This window comes from Crocuta crocuta, unplaced genomic scaffold (genome assembly GCF_008692635.1).
Source record: "Crocuta crocuta isolate KB4526 unplaced genomic scaffold, BGI_CrCroc_1.0 scaffold176, whole genome shotgun sequence".
NCBI classification, from domain to species: Eukaryota; Metazoa; Chordata; class Mammalia; order Carnivora; family Hyaenidae; genus Crocuta; species Crocuta crocuta.
In genome coordinates, this window is record NW_027531905.1 from 5,029,752 (window position 1) to 5,052,446 (window position 22,695).

Below are 22,695 nucleotides of genomic sequence, written 5' to 3' on the forward strand. Positions count from 1 at the left end.
TTCTCATTCTTAGAGGATGTCAGATTTTTTTTTTTAAAGTCACAGATTTATTTACAAATTTACAAATAAAGGGACTACTCAGACCAATTGGTAGACAGATCTGGGTGTATGAGGTAAAACTAATAAGGATAAAGAGGAATTCTGAGCTTTCCTTTTTGAGGAATCAGAGGTCAAAATGAGAGCATAGCAAGGAAGGTAATACTTGATAGTCTCCATGCTCTCAGGGCTGGAGAGGCTAGTAGTTTGAAGTAAATGTTTAAACAACCTGTGGAATGATTCAAGAAGTAATTGTTGAGTCATAAGGTAAAGATAAACTGTTTTCATTTTTTCTGTCTGTGAGCAACCAATTTCCATATAACTATAATATCCTTTGCTGAACACCCAATAGTATTTTTTGAAAAATACATCAACCACCATGACACAAGAACAGCCAGAATTTTATTAAGGAGAACGTCAGTAGGGTAACAGTAACTTCTATATCTTTAGGAGGGTAACAAGTCTTCCACTTCCAAGTTCAAGAAAGGCGCGATGACCTCCCGTAGTTCCCACATTCTGCAGCGCCCAAGCATTGTGGGGAGCAGGCTTTCAAAGAGAAACGTAGCATCAAAAAATAGTATATAACATGAAAGTCCAGTGAAGGTGAGGACATAAAACGTGATGAAAATCCTCAGTGCACGTTTCCTACAAGAAAAGAAAACATCTGTGTTAAGAACGTTGCACAGAAAACCACACTGATGTGATTCCTGGTCCCTCCACCCAGGTGGTTCTATGACTGCAAGGAAATAACTGAACTTCTCTTGACCTCAGTTAATATCCGCCAAAGAAGGAGCTTAGAACAGATGAGCACTTAGGTCCATCCTAGGACTAGAGCTGAAATTCTAAGGTTCTATGGCCACGAAACAATGAAACCCTGGATATTATGAGGCTCTTTCCTATGAAATGTTCTTCTCACACACTAGCAGATTATTGAGGTAAAGACCTCACTTGTGAGGTAAATGATGCCGATTTGGGGGGAAATAAAAGAACAGGCAGGTAGATTTCCCTGGTGATGTAAATTACAATGTGATAAATGGAATCCAGCTCTATCACTCGTTTTGTCCTGGCACCTGATTACCCTTTTTAAAGCAATAGAAACGTTCTCATCTTTAAGGACTCCTACTTCGAGGCTGTACCTACAGTGGATTTTATTTGCTTTTAAATCCTTGCATTATCATTTTCCAATTATACATGCAATACATGATCAGGGCAGAAGATCTGGAAGATCCAGAAAAACACAAAGAAAGAAAGAAAGAAATGTCCCAGATAATCCAGTTACCTGGAGATAATTACCATCAACAATATATTTCAGAAGAGAAAATCGAAAGTGCAGTTAAAGCCAGCTACGGATCTAGTTTGTGCTCCAATTCAGTGGATTTTGCACACCTGAGCCAGGTGCTTGGCATTATTGCCACTGGCTGTCTTTTGGTAGTTACACAAATAATTGCTTCTGTTTCACACATTTGTTAAGGAGCCAATGCTTTTAAGAGTACTCTAGTCAGAAGAGGCTGCTAAGATGAAGCAGAGATGCCCTGCCCTCAAGAAGTGCTAAGTCTAGATGTATTCTTTCTTAGCAAAAGAAAAACGACTCACTACAAAAACACAGCTAGTAAGTAAACACCGTTCTTCCTAAACTCCAAAACCAATCATCTTTGAAAGGACCAAACTGGTACATTTTCAAAGAAACACATTTTAACATTATTTTTTAATGATTATTTTTGAGAGAGAGACAGAGACAGAGAGAGACAGGGAGAGAGACAGAGAGAGGACCAGTTTGGGAGGAAGAGAGAGAGGAGGGGACAGTTTCCCAAGCAGGCTCGGCACTGACAGCAGAAAGACTGATGCAGGGCTTGAACTCACAAATGGTGAGATTATGACCTGAGCTGAAGTTGGAGGCTAAACTAATTGAGCCACCCAGGCACCCCTAACATTATTATTTTTTTTTTTTTTACTTTTTTATGTTTATTTGTGAGAGAGACAGAGTGCAAGCAGAGGAGGAACAGAGAGAGAGGGAGACACAGAATCCAAAGCAGGCTCCAGGCTCTGAACTGTCAGCTCAGAGCCCAATGTGGGGCTCGAACTCAGGAACTGTGTAATCATGACCTGATCTGAAGTGGAGACACCTAAACGACTGAGCCACCCAGGCACCCCTAACATTATTTTTTAAAAGAGAAATCGTTTTTTGAAATCACAGATAATATGAAAAACAGAGAAACGAAACAGTTATAATCACAGCATCCTACTATAAACAGCTAAGTTTTTTTAGGGAGCAAGCACGAGCGGTAGAGGGGGAGAGGGAGAATCTTAAGCAGGCTCCCTGCGCATCACAGAGCCTGATGCGGGACTTAATCTCATAACCCTCAAATCATGAGCTGGGTCGAAATCAAGAGCTGCATGCACAGCTGACTGAGCCACCTAGATACCCCTATAATCAGCTAAGTTTTATTTCTTTTTTCCTTCCTTTTCCTTCCTTCCTTCCTTCCTTCCCTTCTTTCTTTGTTTCTCTCTTTCTATTTCTTTCTTTCTTAGTTTTTGTTTGTTTTGTTTTATTTTGTTTGTTATTTTTTTCTCTAGAAGGAAATTTTTTAAAAAATTAAAAAATTTTTTTTTCTTTCATAGTTTATTGTCAAGTTGGTTTCCATATAACACCCAGTGCTCATTGCAACAAGTGCCCTCCTCCATGCCCATCACCCCCTTCCCCTCTCCCCCATCTGCCCTCAGTTTGTTCTCAGTACTCAAGAGTCTCTCATGGTTTGTCTCCCTCTTTCTCCCCCACTATTTTTCCCCTTCTTCTCCCCCATGGTCCTCCATTAAGTTCCTCCTAATCCTCCTATACGTGCAAACATACGGTATCTGACCTTCTCTGCCTGACTTATTTCGCTCAGCATACCACACTCAAGGTCCATCCAGGCTGCTACACATGGCCAGATTTCATTCTTTCTTATTGGTTTAGAGTGTGTTCTCCAATTTTTTCTTTCCTTAAGTGAACACTCCAGGTGGGGTTAGGTTCAGATTTATTTCTTAACACTACAAAATGGTTTGATTTTTATTTACAAGTCAATAAAACAAAATATTTTTTAAGTGGCTTAACACAACAAAACTTTATTTCTTAATCACACAGTAGTCTAATACTTGAGTTCCTTCTTTTTTAAAAATATAATTTATTGTCAAATTGGTTTCCATACAACACCCAGTGCTCATCCCAACAAGTGCCCCTCCTCAATGCCCATCACCCACTTTCACCTCTCCCCCACCCCCCCCATCCACCCTCAGTTTATTCTCTGCATTTAAGAGTATCTTGTGGTTTGCCTCCCTCCCTCTCTATTTGTAACTTTTTGCCCCTTCCCCTCCCCCATGGTCTTCTGTTAAGTTTCTCAAGATCCACATATGAGTGAAAACATGTGGTATCTGTCGTTCTCTGACTGACTTATTCACTTAGCATAATACCCTCCAGTTCCATCCACATTGCTGCAAATGGCCAGATTTCATTCCTTCTTGTTGCCAAGTAGTATTCCATTGTATATATAAACCACATCTTCATTATCCATTCATCATTTGATGGACATTTGGGCTCTTTCCATAATTTGGCTATTGTTGAAAGTGCTGCTATGAACACTGGGTTCCATGTGCCCCTATGCATCAGCACTTCTGTATCCCTTGGGTAAATTCCTAGCAGTGCTATTGCTGGGTCCTAGGGGAGTTCTAGTGTTAATTTTTTGAGGAACCTCCCACTGATTTCCAGAGCGGCCACACCAGTTTGCATTCCCACCAGCAGTGGAAGAGGTTTCCATTTCTCCACATCCTCGCCAGCATCTGTTGTTTCCTGAGTTGTTCATTTTAGCCACTCTGGTCGGCGTGAGGTAGTATCTCAGTGTGGCTTTGATTTGTATTTCTCTGATGAATGATGTTGAACATTGTTTCATGAGTCTGTTGGCCATCTGGATGTCTTCTTTGGAAAAGTGTCTATTCATGTCTTCTTCCCATTACTTGTTTTTGGATGTGGAGTTTGGTGAGTTCTTTATTGATTTTGGATACTAGCCCTTTATCTGATATGGCATTTGCAACTATCTTTTCCCTCTCCATCAGTTGCCTTTTAGTTTTGTTGATTGTTTCCTTTGCAAGGCAGAAGCTTTTTATCTTGGTGAGGTCCCAATAGTTCATTTTATAACAAAATATTTTTCAGATTTTCTATTATTAAACAATTAAAAGAACATGTGTAATGTTTATTTTTATTAATTTTATTAATGTGAAATTTTTAAAAGTTCAGACATTTTTCTGAACTAATCATAGCTACTAATTCAAAATCCTTTTTTTCATATAGCCTGTATAGAACCAAATATTAGGGTCGTTAAATATTTTATTCATTTTGAATTTACATTCTTTAAAGAATAAAAATATTCTTTTGACTTTTTAATGCTGTTTATCTATTCATTTATATTTTTATTTTTCAAGACTTGCCATGCATAAAACCTTTATTCTTTTCAAAAATGTTCACATTGTTAGTGGAAAGTCTATAAGGGAACTGAGGATGCCAGGGAGAGGTCCCCTCTGAGCCTAAAAATAGCAAAATTGATACATAAACCTCCTCAAAAATATGATGTATAAATATGCTTCAATAGAACCAGTATGTTTCCAATTCATAGACAAGAAATTAGTCAAAGTGTTAGGCAATCTTAACCAGAATGTAATGATGTGATGAAAGATGGCAACTCAATGGAACTGTAATCTGCCCATTTAATGTAGGCAAGTGATGATAAAAAGATGTTTACTTTTTTCTGTTTCTTTGAGATATAATTTGCATGCCATAAAACTTACCCTTGAAAGTGGCTTTTAGTTTATTCACAGGGTTGTACAACCATCACCATGCTCTAATTCCAGGAAGTTTTCATCACCCCAAAAAGAATGTACCCATGAACAGCCACTCCCTATTCCCTCTACTTTATCTAAAGGCTGACAACTCTTCATTTACTTCCTGCCTACACGGATTTTCCTATGTTGAACATTTCACAGGAATGGAATCATATAATATGTGGTCTTTTGTGTCTGACTTCGTTCACTCAGCATAATGTTTGCAAGGGTCATTAGTGTTGTAGCATGTGTTAGTACTTTGTTCTTTCTTTGTGGATGAACGATACTTCATTGAACGGATATGGCACATTTTGTTTACCTATTCATCAGTTAATGCATATTTGCATTGTTTCTACTTTTTAGCTATTATGAACAATGGTGCTATGAACATTCGTGTACAGGTTTTCATGTAGACCTATATTTTCAGTTCTTCTGGGTGCATACCTAGGAGTGGGTCAGATGATAGCTCTTCATTGACCATTTTCAGAAACGGCCAAATTGTTTTCCAAAGTGACTGCACCATTTTATAATCCCATTATCAATGTCTGAGGGTTCTAATTTCTCCATATCTTCTCCAATGCTTGTTGTTGCCTGTTCTTTTAATTATCATTATTGTAGAGACATAAAGTGGTATCACATGGTTCTGATTTGCCTTTCTCTAATGACCGATGGTGTTGAATATCTTTGTATGTGCTTATTGGCCATTTGTGTATCTTATTTGAAGAAATGTCTGTTCAAGTCATTTGCTCATTTAGAATATTGGATTGTTTCTCTTTTTGTTATTGAGTTGTAAAAGTTCTTTATATATTCTGGACACTAAATCCTTAATTTTCATGGTTCTGAAAAAGGTGATTCTATTTTTTTCAAGCTCTCTCACTGATTTTATGGAGGAGGAAATTTTCTGGGGTCTTTATGCCGCTGTTTTCATTGACATCAGTCCTCACTTTCTTACTTAGCAGTTTAATATCTGTTAAGCATGGTGAAGATGTTTTATATTCCATATCTCAAAATGATTAAAATCCCTGGCTTCACCTCATGGATTATTAGAAGGAGACAGATTTAAATAATATAATTGCATGTGGCACTGGGTGTTACAGTCAGTTAAGCATCTGACTCTTGATTTTGGCTCAGGTCATTATCTCAAAGTGTGAGATTGAGCCCTGCATCGGGCTCTGCACTGACAGCAGGGAGCCTGCTTGGGATTCTCTCTCTCTCCCTCTCTCTCAATCTCTCTCTCTCTCTCTCTCTCTCTCTCTCTGTCCCTCTCACACTCATGTTCTCTTTCTCTCTCTCACTCTCTCTCAAAATAAATGAGTAAACATTTTAAAATAATAAAGTAAAATAATGTAATTGCCATAATATACTGTGGGTTCTATGTCAGGATTATGTGCAAGGCATAGTGTACTCACAAGAGAGGTTGCTGAACATTCTACTTGGATTGGTAGCTGGGGATAAAGAATCAGATAAGTTTTCTTAGAGGAGGGTACTGCTCCAGGTATACGTGATGGTGTGTCATCTTCAGAAAGGGATCCAAAGAGTCAGAATTTGCTAGTAGGTATGTCTTTAATACCATACAAGAGAGAAGCATCTTGTCTAATGAACAAAGGTTTTCAAATCTGCCTAGCAGCTATGTTCCTTTGGTGGAGGCGGCTGCATCATACCTTGCAGACACCATCCTAAGATGTATATATACATAGCTGTATATATACATATTACCTAAAGCAATAATACAGAAATATATATCTGTATCTTTAGATCTAATGCAATAGCTCTATGTCTGAAAATAATATGAAAAACACTACAACTCCAATAAACAAATAGACTTTTAAAGAACAAGAATAAATAATTTATAAATGAAGCTAAAACAGATTTTTAGTTAATCCTTGCAACAACTCATCGTACTATGGTTCATACATTTGGGGGCCTTTGTCCAGCCCCAAAGGCCCCTTTCTCTGACTTACCACATTGTAATGCTGGAAGGTGCGTTCTCCGCTAAAGCGGGGGATGGAGCCTGTGCATGCAGAGACTCTCTTTCTTCCATACCTGTTTCTTCAGGACTCTGAGAGTCTGTTTTCCCTTCTTGCATTTGATATATCCCCAGCTTTGTATTCAGCAGAGTCATATTTTTGTAAAAGTTCTGGGAAAAAATAGCAATCAACTATCATTTAAAACAATGATTTTAGAGTTCTGCTAGTCTTATTGTAGATGATGCAGAGTGCTTTTCCTCCAGAACACCTCAGGAGCCCACGCTGCCAATCACACAGGAGTCTCATGAGGAGATCATGGGCAGGTGCACACCCACCTAATGGAAAGAGACTTACACACTCACAAAATGAGGTAGCATCATGGTAGAAAATTAAAGGAAACCCACATGCTAATCTTTAACCATTGGGTCATTCATGTAGGAAGATAATTATCCTTGTATTGAGTTCATCTGTTCCATTTGTTCATCTGTGCAAAACATATTAAGTGACTCCTGCCAGACACTATTCTAGGATATTATGGTTAACAAAATAGATAAGGAATGTGCATTCTATTACATGTGTATTTGTAAACCAAATGGATAAGGAATCGTATGCATGTTTATAGGAGCTGGGAGATAAACAATAAACCACTAGATTAGATAAGGCATTATAGACTAGGATACACGCTAAAGAGAAAATAAATAAGGTGATGAGATAGAGCAGCCAAGGTTTGTTGGTGGGACATCTACTCTAGAGGTGGGACGATTAGGCATCTCTGAACAAGTGACAGGTTAAGATCTTGTGGGAAAGGTTCAGATATGGAGGCATTTTTTTTGGTAGGGGAGTTTAGGGGAGGTCTGGGGGACTAGATGACATTTGAGCTGAGCCTTGAAGAATACATAATTTGTCAACATGGAGGATAAGCTCTGAATGGAGGAGACGTGGAAGCACAGAGCCGTGAGATCCGGGGAGGACACCAGACCTGTGAGGCGTCCTGTTGGCCCAAAGAAGAGGCCCAGGAAAGGCAGAAAAAGGTGATAAGGAAAGAGAAAGAGAAGACTATGTGACATAATCTCAACTTCTAGAGAAAGAATCATCCCTATATTTAGAGATTATCATTATTTGAACTTGCATAACTGTGCAATCTTACCTTTATTCTTGCAATGAGTTTCTCCTTTAATTCATGAGCTTCATTACAAGCATCTTCCTGAAAAGACACGCACAATTCTGAGTGAAATGGAAATTATGTTTTTCTGGTTTATACCAGAATACATCACTCATTTTGACACCACTTTGTCGTAAAGCGGCTTCTTTGGAACTTACTTTTATTCAATAAAATCCTTCCTCTTACAGCAAATTCATAGTATAATCATGATAAATTTCAGGAGGAACAACCGAAAGATAAGCATAGTTATTCTTAACATTTTAGAAATATAAGTTTGTACAATAGCAGCTTATTATAAATCATCTTTTTCTCTATTCATTATTCTTTCCTTGTGCTTTAAAAAGCTTCCAAGACAGTAGTTGGATAAACTATGTTTCGGAGAAAAAAAGGAAATTGTATTTCTTTTAAATATCTTAAAATTTATAATGTATGAGTATACATTCTCATATTAATTTGAATATTTGGACTTTATAGGTTAGCAAAAGAGCTGTCCACAAAAAATGTCTGATTCCTCTTTTCTTCCTGTCTCCTACAGGTCATCAGGTAGAGACAGCATATGGTTTTGGTTGGTTCCTACCAGTTAGTTCAAGAGACAGGCTGGCAGTGGGGCACCTGAGTGGCTCAGTCAGTTAAGCATCTGACTTTCGCTCGGGTCATGATCTCACAGTTCACAGGTTCAAGCCCCGCATTGGGCTCTATGCTGACGGCTCAGAGCCTAGAGCCTGTTTTGGATTCTGTGTCTCCCTTTCTTTCTGCCCCTCCCCTGCTCATGTTTTGTCTCTCAAAAATAAATAAATGTGAAAAAAATTTTTTTTTAAAGAGGCTGAATGTAAACCTTCTAAGACATAAATCCCAATTATACATATGTCAGGAATAAATAACTCTTTAAAAGGTTTTTAAGTAATCATTCTATAATAGACTTGCAGGAGACTTTGAAAGGCAGAGCTATAGTAGGAAGAACAGTGTTCTGGGATTTAGAGATGCCATTTCTAGAAATTTTTCTTAAACAGGTACTTGCAAAAGCAAGCAAAGATACAGATTTCTGAGGCAAAGCTTATAATAGCAAACATTTGTTATAAGGCTCCAAATATCCAATGAAATACATTTTATAAATCCAAAAATCAAATCCTGCATTATATAAACAGTGAAAAGGTAAAAATGACATGTAGTGGCATAGAAAGTTGCTGAAGAAAAATGGTAAGTGAAAAACAGCCAAGTTGCAAAACTATATGTAGTATAATCCAATTAAAATTGCAACAACATGTAGATACATGTATAGAAAAATTTGGAAGAACATAAATATGGTAAAATGTTTACTGTGTTTATCTTTGAGGGATTGGGATTAATTTTCATTTTTTAAAAAATGTTTGTTTACTTTTGAGAGAGAGAGAGACAAAACGTGAGCCAGAGAGGGGCAGAGAGAGAGAGAGGAGAGAGAGAGCAAGAGAGAGAGAGAGAGAGAGACAGAGGGAGGGAGACACAGAATCTCAAACAGGCTCTGTGACAGCTCTGCTGAAAGCTCCGAGCCTGAGTGAGACTCGAATTCACAAACCACAAGATCATGACCTGAGCCAAAGTCAGACGCTTACATGACTGAGCCACCCAGGCAACCCTAGTTTTCGTTTTTCATATGAAATAGTTCTACATTTCAATTATTAAAATAAGCATGCATTACTTTTGTAAGAAAAAATACATATACTTTTTCTTTTTTTTAATGGGCAAGCAAGAACAAGACTGGTTTTTTCATCTGGAAATGTGGGCAAATCATGTCATGTTTTTGAGTTACGCTTTTCTCCTGCGAACATGAGGGTAAAGGCTACAAGACAGTTCCATGCTAGGGTCTAAAATGCTGAGTCTATCTTTCATCGAATTTTGGATTCCAGTCACTAAAATTCTCTAAATCTGAGATTGCCTGGAAGACCTGTTTTTCTTCCTTAATTGTAATGCCATTTTATCATTACCTGGACACATTTGTTATCCATTTCTTCTAATTGCTTTTTAATTTCCATGATCTTCTCCTTTAAAACAAAAGGGCATAAACCAAAAGTTATAATGTATGATGTATGGGATTAAAACAAAATGAAGACGATTTTTGGAAGAAAGCTCATTCATGACCAAAAAGCTTGAGACTTAATAGCAACTGTTTTTTCAGTACTGCTCTGGGTGCTATCTCCAAAATCAACATTAAGTCAAATTAACAAGATTGAGTTGGCCACATCCTATGTAAGTGGCCCTTGGGCTAGGCATTGTGCAGATTTGATACATGGAATGAGAATTTACCCTCAACCAGCTTCTAGAGAACATACAGTCNCCAAGCTCATTCATCACCAACCCCTGAATTGTGTGACTTTGTTATTTAGAAAGGAACTGTGATATTACAATCGCATTTTAGTTGGTATCCTGGTTTATTTATATAGTAAATATCTTTGCACAGTACTCATCTGAGATAAGACAGAAGATAAGATCTCTCAGGAGATTAAGAACAGATAGGAGTCAATCTCAAATTTAAAGGTTAGATGTTGATATGGAGATTTCAGAAAGCTTNTAAATGAGCCAATATGTGTGATATTATTTTAATTTTATTAACATTTCTCCTTTAATTTGCCCACACTTTGCTTGACTGCTGTTTCTATATTTCTAACAATCTTCACTTTCTCTTCACCAGAGTAAACCTATAGCCATTCCTATTGACTGTGTTTCTGTGATAATTATATTTAAAGTTTCTTGTTCATTGTATGACTGCAATTGTTTTTACACAGCCTTTTGTATCACGGTTTAGACTTATTGAGGAAAGACCTTGTGTCCATTTTTCTTTTTCTTTTTCTTTTTTTAATTTTTTTAATGTTTTATTTATTTCTGAGAGAGACAGCGTGAGCAGGGGAGGGTCAGAGAGAGNACACAGGGCTCGAACCCACGAACCATGAGATCATGACCTGAGCCGAAGTTGGACCCTTAACCGACTGAGCCACCCAGGTGCCCCCCATTTTTATTTTTCTTTATTTATTTTAAATGATTATTTTTTAAATTTATCTATTTATTTTTGAATGAAAGAAAGTGCAAGTGGGGAAGAGGCAGAGAGAGAGACAGAGAGAGATAGAGAGAGAGAATTCCAAGCAGGCTCTGTGCCATTGGCATAGAACTCAATGAACTGTGAGATCATAACCTGAGCTAATGTCTGTCACTTAACAACTGAGACCCTCAGGCACCCCCCTGGCATCCATTTTTAAAAGTCACGTGCATTGGGGTATAATTTAAATACAATAAAACTCACTTTTTAAAAGTGTACAGGGGTGCCTGGCCTGCTCAGTTGGTTGGTTAAGTGACAGATTGACCCTCGGTTTCAGCTCAGGTCATGATCTCACTGTTCATGGGTTCAAACCCCACATCAGACTCTATGTTGACAGCATGGAGCCTGCTTGGGATTCTCTCTCTCTCTCTCTCTCTCTCTCTTTCTCTCTCTCTCTCAATCTCTCTCCCTCTCTCGGCTCTCACCCTGCTTATGCTCTCTCTCTCTCAAAATACATAAATACACTTCAAAATAAAAATATAAAAGTGTATAATTCCTGAGGGCACCTGAGAGGGTCTGTCACTTAAGCATATGGCTATTTCAGCTCAGGTCATGATCTCATGGTTTGTGAGTTCCAGCCCCGCATCAGGCTCGCACTGACAGTGTGGAGCCTGTTTGGGATTCTCTCTCCCCCTCTCTCTGCCCCTCCCCTACTCATGCTCGCTCTCTTGCATGCATGCTCTCTCAAAATAAATACATATTTACACAATAAGTACATAATGAATACATAAAATGCATATTTAAAATAAAATGAAATAAAAGTCTACAGTTCTATGAATTTTGACATAATCATCAGCACAACAAGATACAGAATATTTCCATCACACCTCAAATTTCCTTGTGCCCCTTTATCAATTCCCTTCTCCCTTTGCCCACACAACCCCAGCAACCACAGGCCTCTTTTCTGTTCATATAGTTTTGCCTTTTTCAGAACGTGATGCAGATGCAATCGTGAACTCTGTAAAATCCTTTGGATCTGGCTTCCTTCACTCGGCATAATGCATTTGAGATTCATTCACGTTGAATGAGTAAGAAGTCCAGCCCTTTTATTGCTGAGTAGTATTCTATCCTAGCACCTGTAGCACAGTTCATCCACATGCCAGCTGGTGGATAGTTGAGGGGTTTTTAATTTTTAAGTCGTGCCGGGTTTTTTTCTTAAGTGCATACAAAGCTGTGCATCTTCTGTATAGAGAATCTCCTGATGTATTTGTCATGCCTTTCTTTTTCATATTATCCCAAGCCTCTGTTGTTTTGTGTTTTAAATCTCACTTTCATTTATTTTTGTTCTCTTCTATCTTTCTCATCACATCTCACCCTATCCCTCCCTACCTCCTGCTGAAATTCACATCCCTGTAACACAGCTGACTTTGGAGGAAATTTCCCAAGGCAGAATAATTCTTGGCCTTTATCCCCTTCCCTTTTTTTCATAGTTTGCAATTTCCAAAGCCCAAGGATAGTGAAAAAAAACTTTTGGTTTCTCAACTAGCTCTAAGTGAGGTTGCTGCTTCAAAGTTTTGAACTAAATCATGCCCAAAAGTAATTTTCCCCCCTGGCTTTAAATCTATGCTGATCCGTAGATGGCTTTTAATATGTGAAGGGTCTAAATAAACATTGCCTTCCTACAATAAAAGAGACATTTTTTCTTTATTTCCCCCAAATCCACGTAAATGTAAGCTTTTTGGCTTAAGCTAAAGCAGAGGCTGGTGATTTCAATAAAAGGAAGTAGCTAGGCACCAGATTTTTTTTTTCCTTTCTTAGAGAATTTCTTTAGAAATTCTATCAGCCAGGGTTCTGAGGTCTAATTCTTATCCAAAGTTGGTTACTGCCTTTCTAACATTCTATACTCTTTAAAATGGGGGAATTAAATCTTTCTCAGAAAAGAGTCTTTAGGAAATGCAAGGCAGGAAAACAATAGAAAAACTGGAGATTGTAAAAACCAACATAAGAACTCTTCATGAAGGCATCAAAGCTGAACACAAATATATCTTTCATTTTAAGGATGCAATTACTCACAAATATTCAATTTCTGGGTGTCTTCTCTGTACTGTTAGGTACTGGATGCAAGTCCTCCCTTAAGGTACTCATCATTGTCTTAACATGGCATCCAGATGTCTAACTGATTGTCTGGTAGAGAAAGCCCAGCCAGTTTAGGGGCACCTGGTGGCTCAGTCAGTTGAGCATCCAGCTTCGGATCAGGTCATGATCTTGAGTCCATAGGTTCAAGTCCCACATCAGACTCTGTGCTGACAGCTCAGAGCCTGGAGCCTGCTGTGGATTCTGTGTGTGTGTGTGTGTGTGTGTGTGTGTGTGTGTCTGCCCCTTCCCTGCTCACACTCTGTCTCTCAAAAATATAAAATAAAATAACTTTAAAAAAAAGTCTAGCCTTTTGTGTCAGAGGATAAAACTGGTGGTACCCACGTGAACTGACCACCCAGAGAGCATTCCTCCTTGTGACAAAAGGTGGGTTTTAATTCTTCTTATGACCTGTTAAACAATAGAAGGGGTGGGAAAAGGTGGCAGTGTCCACATAACCTCCCAGATTGTCTCTCCCATGCCTCCAGCTTACCTCAATGTTTGCCCCCTTATCAGGGTCAAAGTCCTTTTGTGACTCCAGCTTTTCAATTTGGCCCTCCAGGGACATCACCTCATTCAATAAGCTGCAAACAGACCAAGAGATGGAGTAAGTCACATGGATTAAGAAAAATCACCCAACAGACAATCTTTTTTGATCTTTCAAGAATGAAATCCTATTCTTACCTAAGAGGATTTTGGGTAGTGGTTGTGTTGGAATGGATGTCATGAATGCAATGCAAGAAAATAAGATAATAATAATAATAATAATGATAATAATAATCTAGATAGTAGTAAAGAAGCATAAGGTTGGATACAGGAGCAGAAAATTTAAATGATTAAAATGGAAGCTCACCTGAATTTCTAGGGGAAAAAAAAACAAAACAAAATCTTTGGGACTTAGGACTAGGCAAAGATTCTCTCGACTTGACACCAATAAAACTGCCTATAAGAGGGAACACTTAAAAACTGGACCTCATCAAAATTTAAAGCTTTTGTTTGGCCAAAGACTCTGTTAAGTGGATTTGCTTGTCACATACCTGGCAAAGGTCTTACATGTAGCATATATGAAAACTTCTCAACACTCAACATGAAAGAAGCAAAGTATCCAATGAAGAAATGACCAAAACACATGCACAGACATTTCCCTAAGGAGATACATAGATGGCAAATAAACACATGGAAGAATGCCTCGTACCATTAGCCGTTAGAGAAATTCAAATCAAGGCTACAGTGACATAGTACTTACTACCAACTTATCAGAATGGCTAAGATGCCCAGTAGTGGTAAGACCAAACGCTAGTGAAGATCTGGAGAAATTGGGTCGTACATTGGCGGTGGGAACATACAATGGACAGCCACTCCAGAAAATAGCTTGGCAGTTCCTGTCAAAACTAAAAACAGACTTACCATATGACCTAGCAACTTCATTCCTGGGCAATTATCCCAGAGAAATAAACACTTACTTTCACACAGGAAGTTGTATATGAATGTCCGAAGTAGCTTTATTCATAATAGCTAAAAGCTAGGAATTACACACTTGTCCTTTGATGGGTGAATGGTTAGCCAAACTCTCTGTCTCTCTCTGTCTCTGTGTCTGTCTCTCTCTCCTCTCTGTCTCTGTCTCTTTCTCCATACCATAGAATACTATTGAGCAACAAAAGAAAGGAACTATTCATACAGTCACACAACTTGGATGATCCTTAAAAAAATTATGCTGGGTGAAAAAATATATACTGCATAATTTGATGTATATGACATTTATGAAATAACATCATTATAGCCATGTGGAAGAAATCTGTCATTGCCAGGNTGGTACCGCTGAGACTCTTGATGTGGTGGTGGCTGTGTCAGGCTACCCATATGACTAAATTGCACGAAACTGTACACACATTCACACACACAAATGAGAATACATATAACTGGTGAAATCTGCATATGTTCTCTTTATAGTCTCAAGGTCAATTTCTTGGTGTTGATGGTATACTAGAGTTTGACAAGATGTTACCGCTTGGAACATGAAATGGGCAAATTCCTTGAAAGATACAATCTACCACTAATATATACTGGAGAGTTCAGTAGCCTGAGTAGCCTTGTCTGTCATTAAAGAAATTAAATTTGCAGTTAAAAATTTTACTGCAATGAAATATCCAGGCAATATGGCTTCACTGGTAAATTCAATCAAACATTTAAGGAAGAAATTATGCCAGTCCTACACAAATTCATCCAGAATATATAACAACTGGAAAAATATCCCAGTTTTTTCCATAAGGCAAGTTTTGTGATACTAATACATTATAAGAAAGAAAAACACAGGCCAATATCTGTCATTAATATGCATTCAAAAATTCTATTTTAGTAAACAGAATCCAACAATATATAAAAAGAATAATATATCGTGACCAAGTGGGGTTTATTCTGGCAATTCAAGGCTGGTTCAGCATCCAAAAATCAGTCATTATAATTTGCCATATCAGGAGACTATGACCAAACAAAACACAAGTAACATGATCCTTCATCGATGTACCAAAAGCTATTGGAAAAATTTAGTACCATTCCTGGTTTTAAAAACAGCTCAGTAAACTAAGAATAGAAAACACTTTCTCAGTCTCAAAAACAAAACAAAGCAAAACCAAAACCAGCAAAACAGCTAACATCACACCTCCTGCTTTTTTTGTGGGATAGAGAACAAAGTAAGTATGTCCAGTGTCTGCTGTCATTCCTCCTATTCGACATCATACTAGAAGTTCTAGCCAATACAATAAAGTAGCAAAAGGGGCACCTGTGTGGCTTGGTTAAGCGTCTGACTTTGGCCTACGTCATGATCTCATCATTCCTGAGTTTGAGCTCCTCATTGGGCTCTGTGCTGACAGCTCAGAGCCTGGAGCCTGTTGCAGATTCTGTGTCTCCCTCTCTTTCTCTGCTCCTCCCCACTCATGCTCTGTCTCTCTCTCTCTCTCTCTCTCTCTTTCAAAAATACATGAAGTAGAAAAAAGTAGAAAAGAAGAAAAAGTAGAAAAAAGAAGTAAAAGGCATGCAGATTGAAAAGGAAGACATAAAACTCCACTTGCAGATGACATGATTATCTATGTGGAAAATCCCAGGTAATCTACAAAACTACTGGAGTTAATATATGAGTTAGCAAGGTCACAAGACATAAGACCAATATACAAAAAACCAATTGTATTTCTGTATCCTTGCAATTAATAATTAGAAATTGAAATTTTAAGTACCATTTATAATGGCACCAAAAGCATGAAATACTTAGGCATAAATCTAACAAAATGTGATAGCTCTGTACCCCGAACACTATATAACGCTGATGGCAGGAATACCTTTGACTCTAAAGCCCATCCTCTTTATACCAGTGACTAGATGAATAACAATTACTCTTATCATTTCTGTTCCAGCTTAAAACTTTCCACTTAAATCGGATATATACTAACAAGTATACTTTTTAATATATATTTTTTCATGTCATGCTACTTAGATCTCTTTGGACAACACTGGCTAAAGCTGGTTATCGGGGACTTGAAGACCTCCCTTTGATGACTATTAACACAGCTCCCAAAAAGAAAAGCCTACGAGGGAAGTTCTTTCCTTGAGAAAAGTGAGAGCAAAGATACAGATAAATTTGACATAGGCTTCGATTCTGTGGCATTGACTTCTAATTCTAAGACTTGGCACTTCTTATTCTGAAGACATTTTAAAATATGTTACTACCTTAAAGCCAGAGTTTTTGAAGCTATGAAAATTTTCACTATTTTCTGACCAAACCCAACACCCTAAGATTACTTCTTCACTGTGAGGGGCTCCTGGGTGGCTCAGTCAGTTAAGCATCCAACTTCGGCTCAGATCATGATCTCCTGTTTGTGTGTTCAAGCCCCACGTCTGGCTCTTTGCTGTCAGCTCAGAGCCTGGAACCTGCTTTGGATTCTGTATCTCCCTCTCTCTCTGCTCCTCCCCGCTCATGCTCCATCTGTCTTTCAAAAATAAATAAACATTAAGAAGACAATTTTAAATTACCTCTTCACTGTGTTTTCTGATAGGTTTACTTTCTGCATAATATTGTTAATTTTCTCCATCCAGTCTATGTGATCAGCTCCCAGTTCTTTCATTTGTAGACCCATCTGTGTATTCCAGTGGTTTAGCTTGAAGAACAAGTTCTCCTGACTCCTGCAGAAATATTATTATGATCAGTTTTAAGGTAGAAAACTTCTTCCTTTGAACGGCAAGTTGGTGTGCTGATTCATCTCCTGTCACCAGAATGGGCCAGGTAGGCAGTTAGGCCTCAAGAGGGAATTTTGAGCATTTATTTGATAGCCATTTTAGTACATCTTCAGAAGGCTGGAGGAAATAAAATGCATCTTACATTTAGTACAAAAAAAAAGATTGGCATATTTTTAATTTCCCTGCATGGAATGAATGTTAAGTATTATACTGCCCTAATGAATGTTCGGGTAGTGACTGCATCTTGTTGGAAGAAGAGAGTTATTTAACAGGGAAAGGCTCTCCAAGGCCTTAACAATACGTTTCTATTGATAATTGTAATGCTTTTCATATCTAGAGAATTATCTGAGAGTGATGAGATATGAATTAATTCCAGGCTCTAAAGAAGAGGTTGCAAAGAGAACCCCATGGCTCTGCCTACCTCTCTAGAAATGTCCTTACTCTGTGTTCTTACTGGAATGTGTTAGGTAGTTCCTTGTGCACGTGAGTGCTTAACGTTTAAGACATGTATGGCTTTTAAATCTTCCAGGCTTTCCCTAAGTACTCTGCTAATTTTCATTTTCTTCCCCACAAAATATTATTTTTTTTTAATTGCAGTAATGATTAACACACAGTGTTAGATTAGATTCAAGTGTACAATGTAACGAACAAGGAGTTTATACATTCCTCAGTGCTCATCACAGTAAGTGTACACTTCTATCTCCTTTGTCTATTCTACCCAGCCCCCGGCCCCCCATCTGTCTTCTGGCAACCACCAGTTTATTCTCTGTACTTAAGAGTCTGGTTTTTTGTCTTTCTTTTTAAACAATACTTTATTTATTTTTGAGAGAGAGTGCCGTGGGGGAGGGGCAGAGGGAGAGGGGAACAGAGGATCCAAAGCGGGCTGCATGCCCGACAGCAACGAGGCTTGTGCTGTTGTGCTGTGCGGGGCTTAAACTCATGAACCGGGGGATCCTGACCTGACCCTGAGTCAGAAGCTCAGCCAACTGAGCTCTCCTGTTTGTTTTGTTTGTTTGTTTGTTCATTTGCTTGTTTCTTAAATTTGACATATGAGTGAAACCATATGGTATTTATCTTTCTCTGATGGACTTACTCACATAGCATGATACCCACAAAGTATTACTAACGATCCCTCTGGCAGGTGTCAAGGCTTACAGTTCAGGGATGTTCTCTTCTGAAAACTGCAGAGATGTGGACAATTGAGGAGCCTCATGTTGGAGCTGATTTGTTCCTTGCTCGTCCTGTTCATTCTGCGGGTCCTGGTGATGCTCCGCCTCCAGCTCTGACACATTCTGATAAAGGTTATGAAAGAAGCAAAGCAGAAAAAAAAGGGGTTATTGCAAGAGGTAATGATCTCTTTAGCCTACTCATGTCCCTTTCTCTGGGGATAAGCACACAGCCCTCTCGGAGGCTGGAGCCTTCTAATGCATTTATAAAATAAGCAGACGTGTCCACTTGTTCTATGGACAGAGGAAGGTGCTGCAGGGACACAGAGAACATCAAGGTCCACATGCAGAGCTCCTTTCAATGCTGACAGGTAAAAGAAGTTCACCTGACCATGGACTTTAGCACTCTACTCAAGATACTGGTTTCCAAAAAAGTTAATGCCAGGGAAAAATAAAAGGGGGTGGGACTGTTTTATGTTAAGAGAATCTAAAGACATAAAACAACTGAATGCATTGCATAGCTCTTGTTTAGATGCTGATTTTAAAAGTATGGGCATTTTCTAGGTTTTGGCACCAAAAATGAATAGATGAATGAATGGATGAATGAATGAATGAATGTATGGGTATTCGAGGGACAATTGAAAAAACCACAATGTTCAGAGAATTGAGAATTTTAGGTTATATCATGGAATTCTTGCTATTTTCCTGATGTGAAGATAGAAGCTTGGTTATGCAGAAGGAAGTCTTTATTTTTAGAGCTGAAGACTGAAATAAACAAGGATAAAGTCTTATGCTGTTTTTGACCTACTTTTAAAAGGATAAAAAAATCTATTTACATATATAAACATAAAGCAGGAGTGCCTGGGTGCTCAGTCAGTTGACCATCTGACTCTTGGTTTTGGCTGAGATCGTGATCCCAGGGTTGTGGGATCAAGTCCCCACTTTGAGCTCTGCACTGAGAGTGGAGCCTGCTTGGGATTTTCTCTCTCTCTCTCTCTCTCTCTCTTTTCCTCTACCCTCTCTCCTGGTTGCACTCTTTCTCTCTAAAATAAAATAAAATAAAATAAAATGAAAAGATAAAGCAAATGTGACAAATAGTAACCATTTTGAAATCTAAGTGGGATAATATGATTGATCCTCATATACTTCTTTAAGTTTTCATTTTATTTAAAATTTTTCATAATAAGGAATAATAAGGGGAGGGAAGCTTACTCTTTCAGTCTGACCCACAAATTTTATTTCTTTGTTTCTTTATTCTTTGCCTTGTTCTACAAAACCATTTAAGGCATTTTCTGGTATTTCACTTCTGTTCATGCACACAATTAACAACCATTTATCTTTGAACACTTCTCTTCTTTAGTAACTACATTGTGAAATATTTCTCTGTCCTTTAAAGGAGTCTGGTCTGAAATTCTTGTATTTCAGCAGAACTCTTTTTAAACTGGAAGGAGGAAAAGTTGGAGTGCAGATCAGTCTCTCATTGAAATGTCTGTATAAATTACTGGCCACATCAACAGGAATGACTGACGTTCACATAATCTTAACAGACTTCTTTCATGTGCACTATTCATGTTCATTCCCTTGATGGACTTGAGTGGATAAAGTCAGGTATTGAAATCTCCTAGGGAATCCATATCAGTGATTAGTCCAAGGTCATCATATGATGTCGTGGATTAAGTGGTCTCCCCCAAAAGATATGTCCATGTCCTAATACTAAGACCCTGAAAATGTGACCTGATTTGGAAAAGAGTCTTTGCAGATATAATTAAGGGTCTTAAGATGAGATTATCTTGAGTCACCTAGGCCCTAAACCCAATGGCAAGTGTCCTAATGAGAGACAGAAACACCCACAGGGAGGGTGTCTCTCATGAGAAGACAGAGAAGCCACAGGTCAAGGAATTCCTGGAGGCTCCCAAAGCTGGAAGAGGCCGGGATGGATTCTCCTGTGGCATCTTCAGAGTGAGCATGACCCTACTGATCCCTTGATTTCAGACTTCTGGCCTCTAGAACTATGAAAGAATACATTCTGTGTCATTTTAAGGCATGAAATCTGTGGTAATCTGTTACAGCAGCCTTAGGAAACTAATACACATGGCCAGCAAGTATGTGGACTAGAACTTGAAGTAGGTTTTCTGATTCCAAGACCGTGATTATTTTCACCATATCTAGTCCTTGGATTCACATTAAGAAATATCCCGTCCCTATCACCGTCACTTCCAGAACCCAGTGGCACCTTGCCAGTGAGGTAAGGATTATTATCACACTTACAGATGGAGAAACAGGCTAGATTTCCCAAGCACTATGTAACTCCATATCTTAGCTACCTCTTTGTGAATAAAAACATCCACAACTTCAATTTCTTCCCATCTAATCTTTTGCCAAAGTATTCAAAGGCAGCAGCAACACTGATGTTGAGAAAGAACACTTCATTGGGTATGGAGGACCTGAGTTCTAAGCCTTGTTCTGCCTCTGTCCGTGGCTGTTGAGCCACCTAACCACTCTAAAGCTCAGTTTCCTGTTCTGGAAGAACAAAATTGAACCAGATCGTCTCCAGGGTCCTGTCCATGTCCAAAAAAATCTACAATGACATTTCTTGTCTTTATCAATCGGCTTACTGTAATGGTTAATACACTGCAAAAGAGACAAAAGCCTGGAAGTAGAATTGAAATATTTTTTAGAAGCTTCAGGATTGAACAAATCAAGAGCTGTGTGTGTCTGTGTGTGTGTGTGTGTGTGTGTGTGTGTGTGTGCGTTAATAACTAAAAGTGTGCTTGCATGAAATACAAAGCCTGAGGGTATTACTTTCCATTTACATGCATCTCTTTGAAAAGCTAGTATGCCTCTATTTGGGTGTTCCGCAGACATCTCAAATGCAGCAAGTAAAAAACTGAACACATTGTATTTCCCCTCTACCTTGTTCAGTTTCTCATCCGTAATATATAATATGTTTTCCCTATTCATCTGGATGCCTCTGCAGGAGGCCTGGAAGAAGTCCTTGAATTTTCATGGGAGATAGTCTTCTCCCTCTTCAGTACTCATTTCACATCCACGAGGTGTCGAAGCCCAGCAGCACCTATCCGTGTCCTTTCCTCTCCATCTTCATGGCTGCCAGTCAGTGCTTTGCTTTGGTCGTTCCTCCCTTCCTGACTCCTACTGGCGCCTGCATCCAGCCTGCATCCTGCGCTGTCTCCCTCTCCTTAGTGTCCTGCTGCTTGCCTGCTCCTCACACCTCCTCTTCCACCTTTTCTCTCTCCCAACACAAGTTCTCTTTAGCCCCTTTGTCTTAGCATGTAATGTCCCCTCTTTCTGAAATGTTTTTCTTCCATGCGGTTCATCCTTCAAAACTCAGTTTCCATATTCCTGGCCATCTGCCCGTACAGCACCTGCTCTGCATGTACTTTGTAGCTCATCTGCTTCTTGCAGCGTGGTCTGGTCACGCAGAGCCCTTTTCTTGTCTGAGTCCCTACTCGTGTGTGAGCTTACTGAGGGGAAAGGATTTTAGACAGAGAGAAATAGAGATTCTCAACACTTTACAGTGCCTGAAACACAGTAGATACTCAATACATGGTTTCAAAATAAATAGACTTCCTATGTTTACTGCAGCATTATTTACAATGGCCAAGATATGGAAGCAACTTAAGTATCCATCAACAGATGAATGGAAAAAGAAGATGTGGTACATGCGTATATGTATGTGTATATATATATATGTACATACACATTGTATATATATACACATTGTATATATATACATTTCATATATGTTCATACATATACACACATATATGAATATGTACACATATATGTTCATATACGTGTGTGTATGTACACACACACACAATGGAATATTATTTAACCAAAGAAAAGAATGAGATTTTACCATTTGTGAGAACATGGATGGACCTAGAGGGCATTATGTTAAGGGAGATAAGTCAGACAAAGACAAATACCATATGATGTCACTTCTATATGGAATCTAAAAAACAAAACAAATGAATAAACAAAACAAGATGGAAACAGATTCATAAATACAGAGAAAAAAACGGTGGTTGCCAGAGGGGAAGAACAAAGCAGGTGAAGGGGATGGAGAGGTACAAACTTCTGGTTACAATAAAGGAATAGATAAATAGGCTTCAGAAGCAGGCAAAC

At 38.5% G+C, this 22,695-nt stretch overlaps 1 protein-coding gene across 1 annotated transcript in view; it reads right to left on the reverse strand.

Annotated features, from left to right (window-relative positions):
* Nucleotides 1–418: 418 nt before the first annotated feature.
* SMCO2 (single-pass membrane protein with coiled-coil domains 2) overlaps nucleotides 419–22,695 on the reverse strand; it is a 31,032-nt gene continuing 8,755 nt past the window's right edge. The window contains exons 4-10 of the mRNA XM_077774542.1: nucleotides 18,536–18,672; nucleotides 17,177–17,326; nucleotides 13,647–13,737; nucleotides 9,975–10,031; nucleotides 7,999–8,055; nucleotides 6,846–7,021; nucleotides 419–681 (exon numbers count right to left, since the gene is read on the reverse strand). Of these exons, the coding sequence (XP_077630668.1) occupies nucleotides 483–681; nucleotides 6,846–7,021; nucleotides 7,999–8,055; nucleotides 9,975–10,031; nucleotides 13,647–13,737; nucleotides 17,177–17,326; nucleotides 18,536–18,672 (867 nt within the window). The 3' untranslated portion in view covers nucleotides 419–482. The remainder of the gene's footprint in view (nucleotides 682–6,845; nucleotides 7,022–7,998; nucleotides 8,056–9,974; nucleotides 10,032–13,646; nucleotides 13,738–17,176; nucleotides 17,327–18,535; nucleotides 18,673–22,695) is intronic.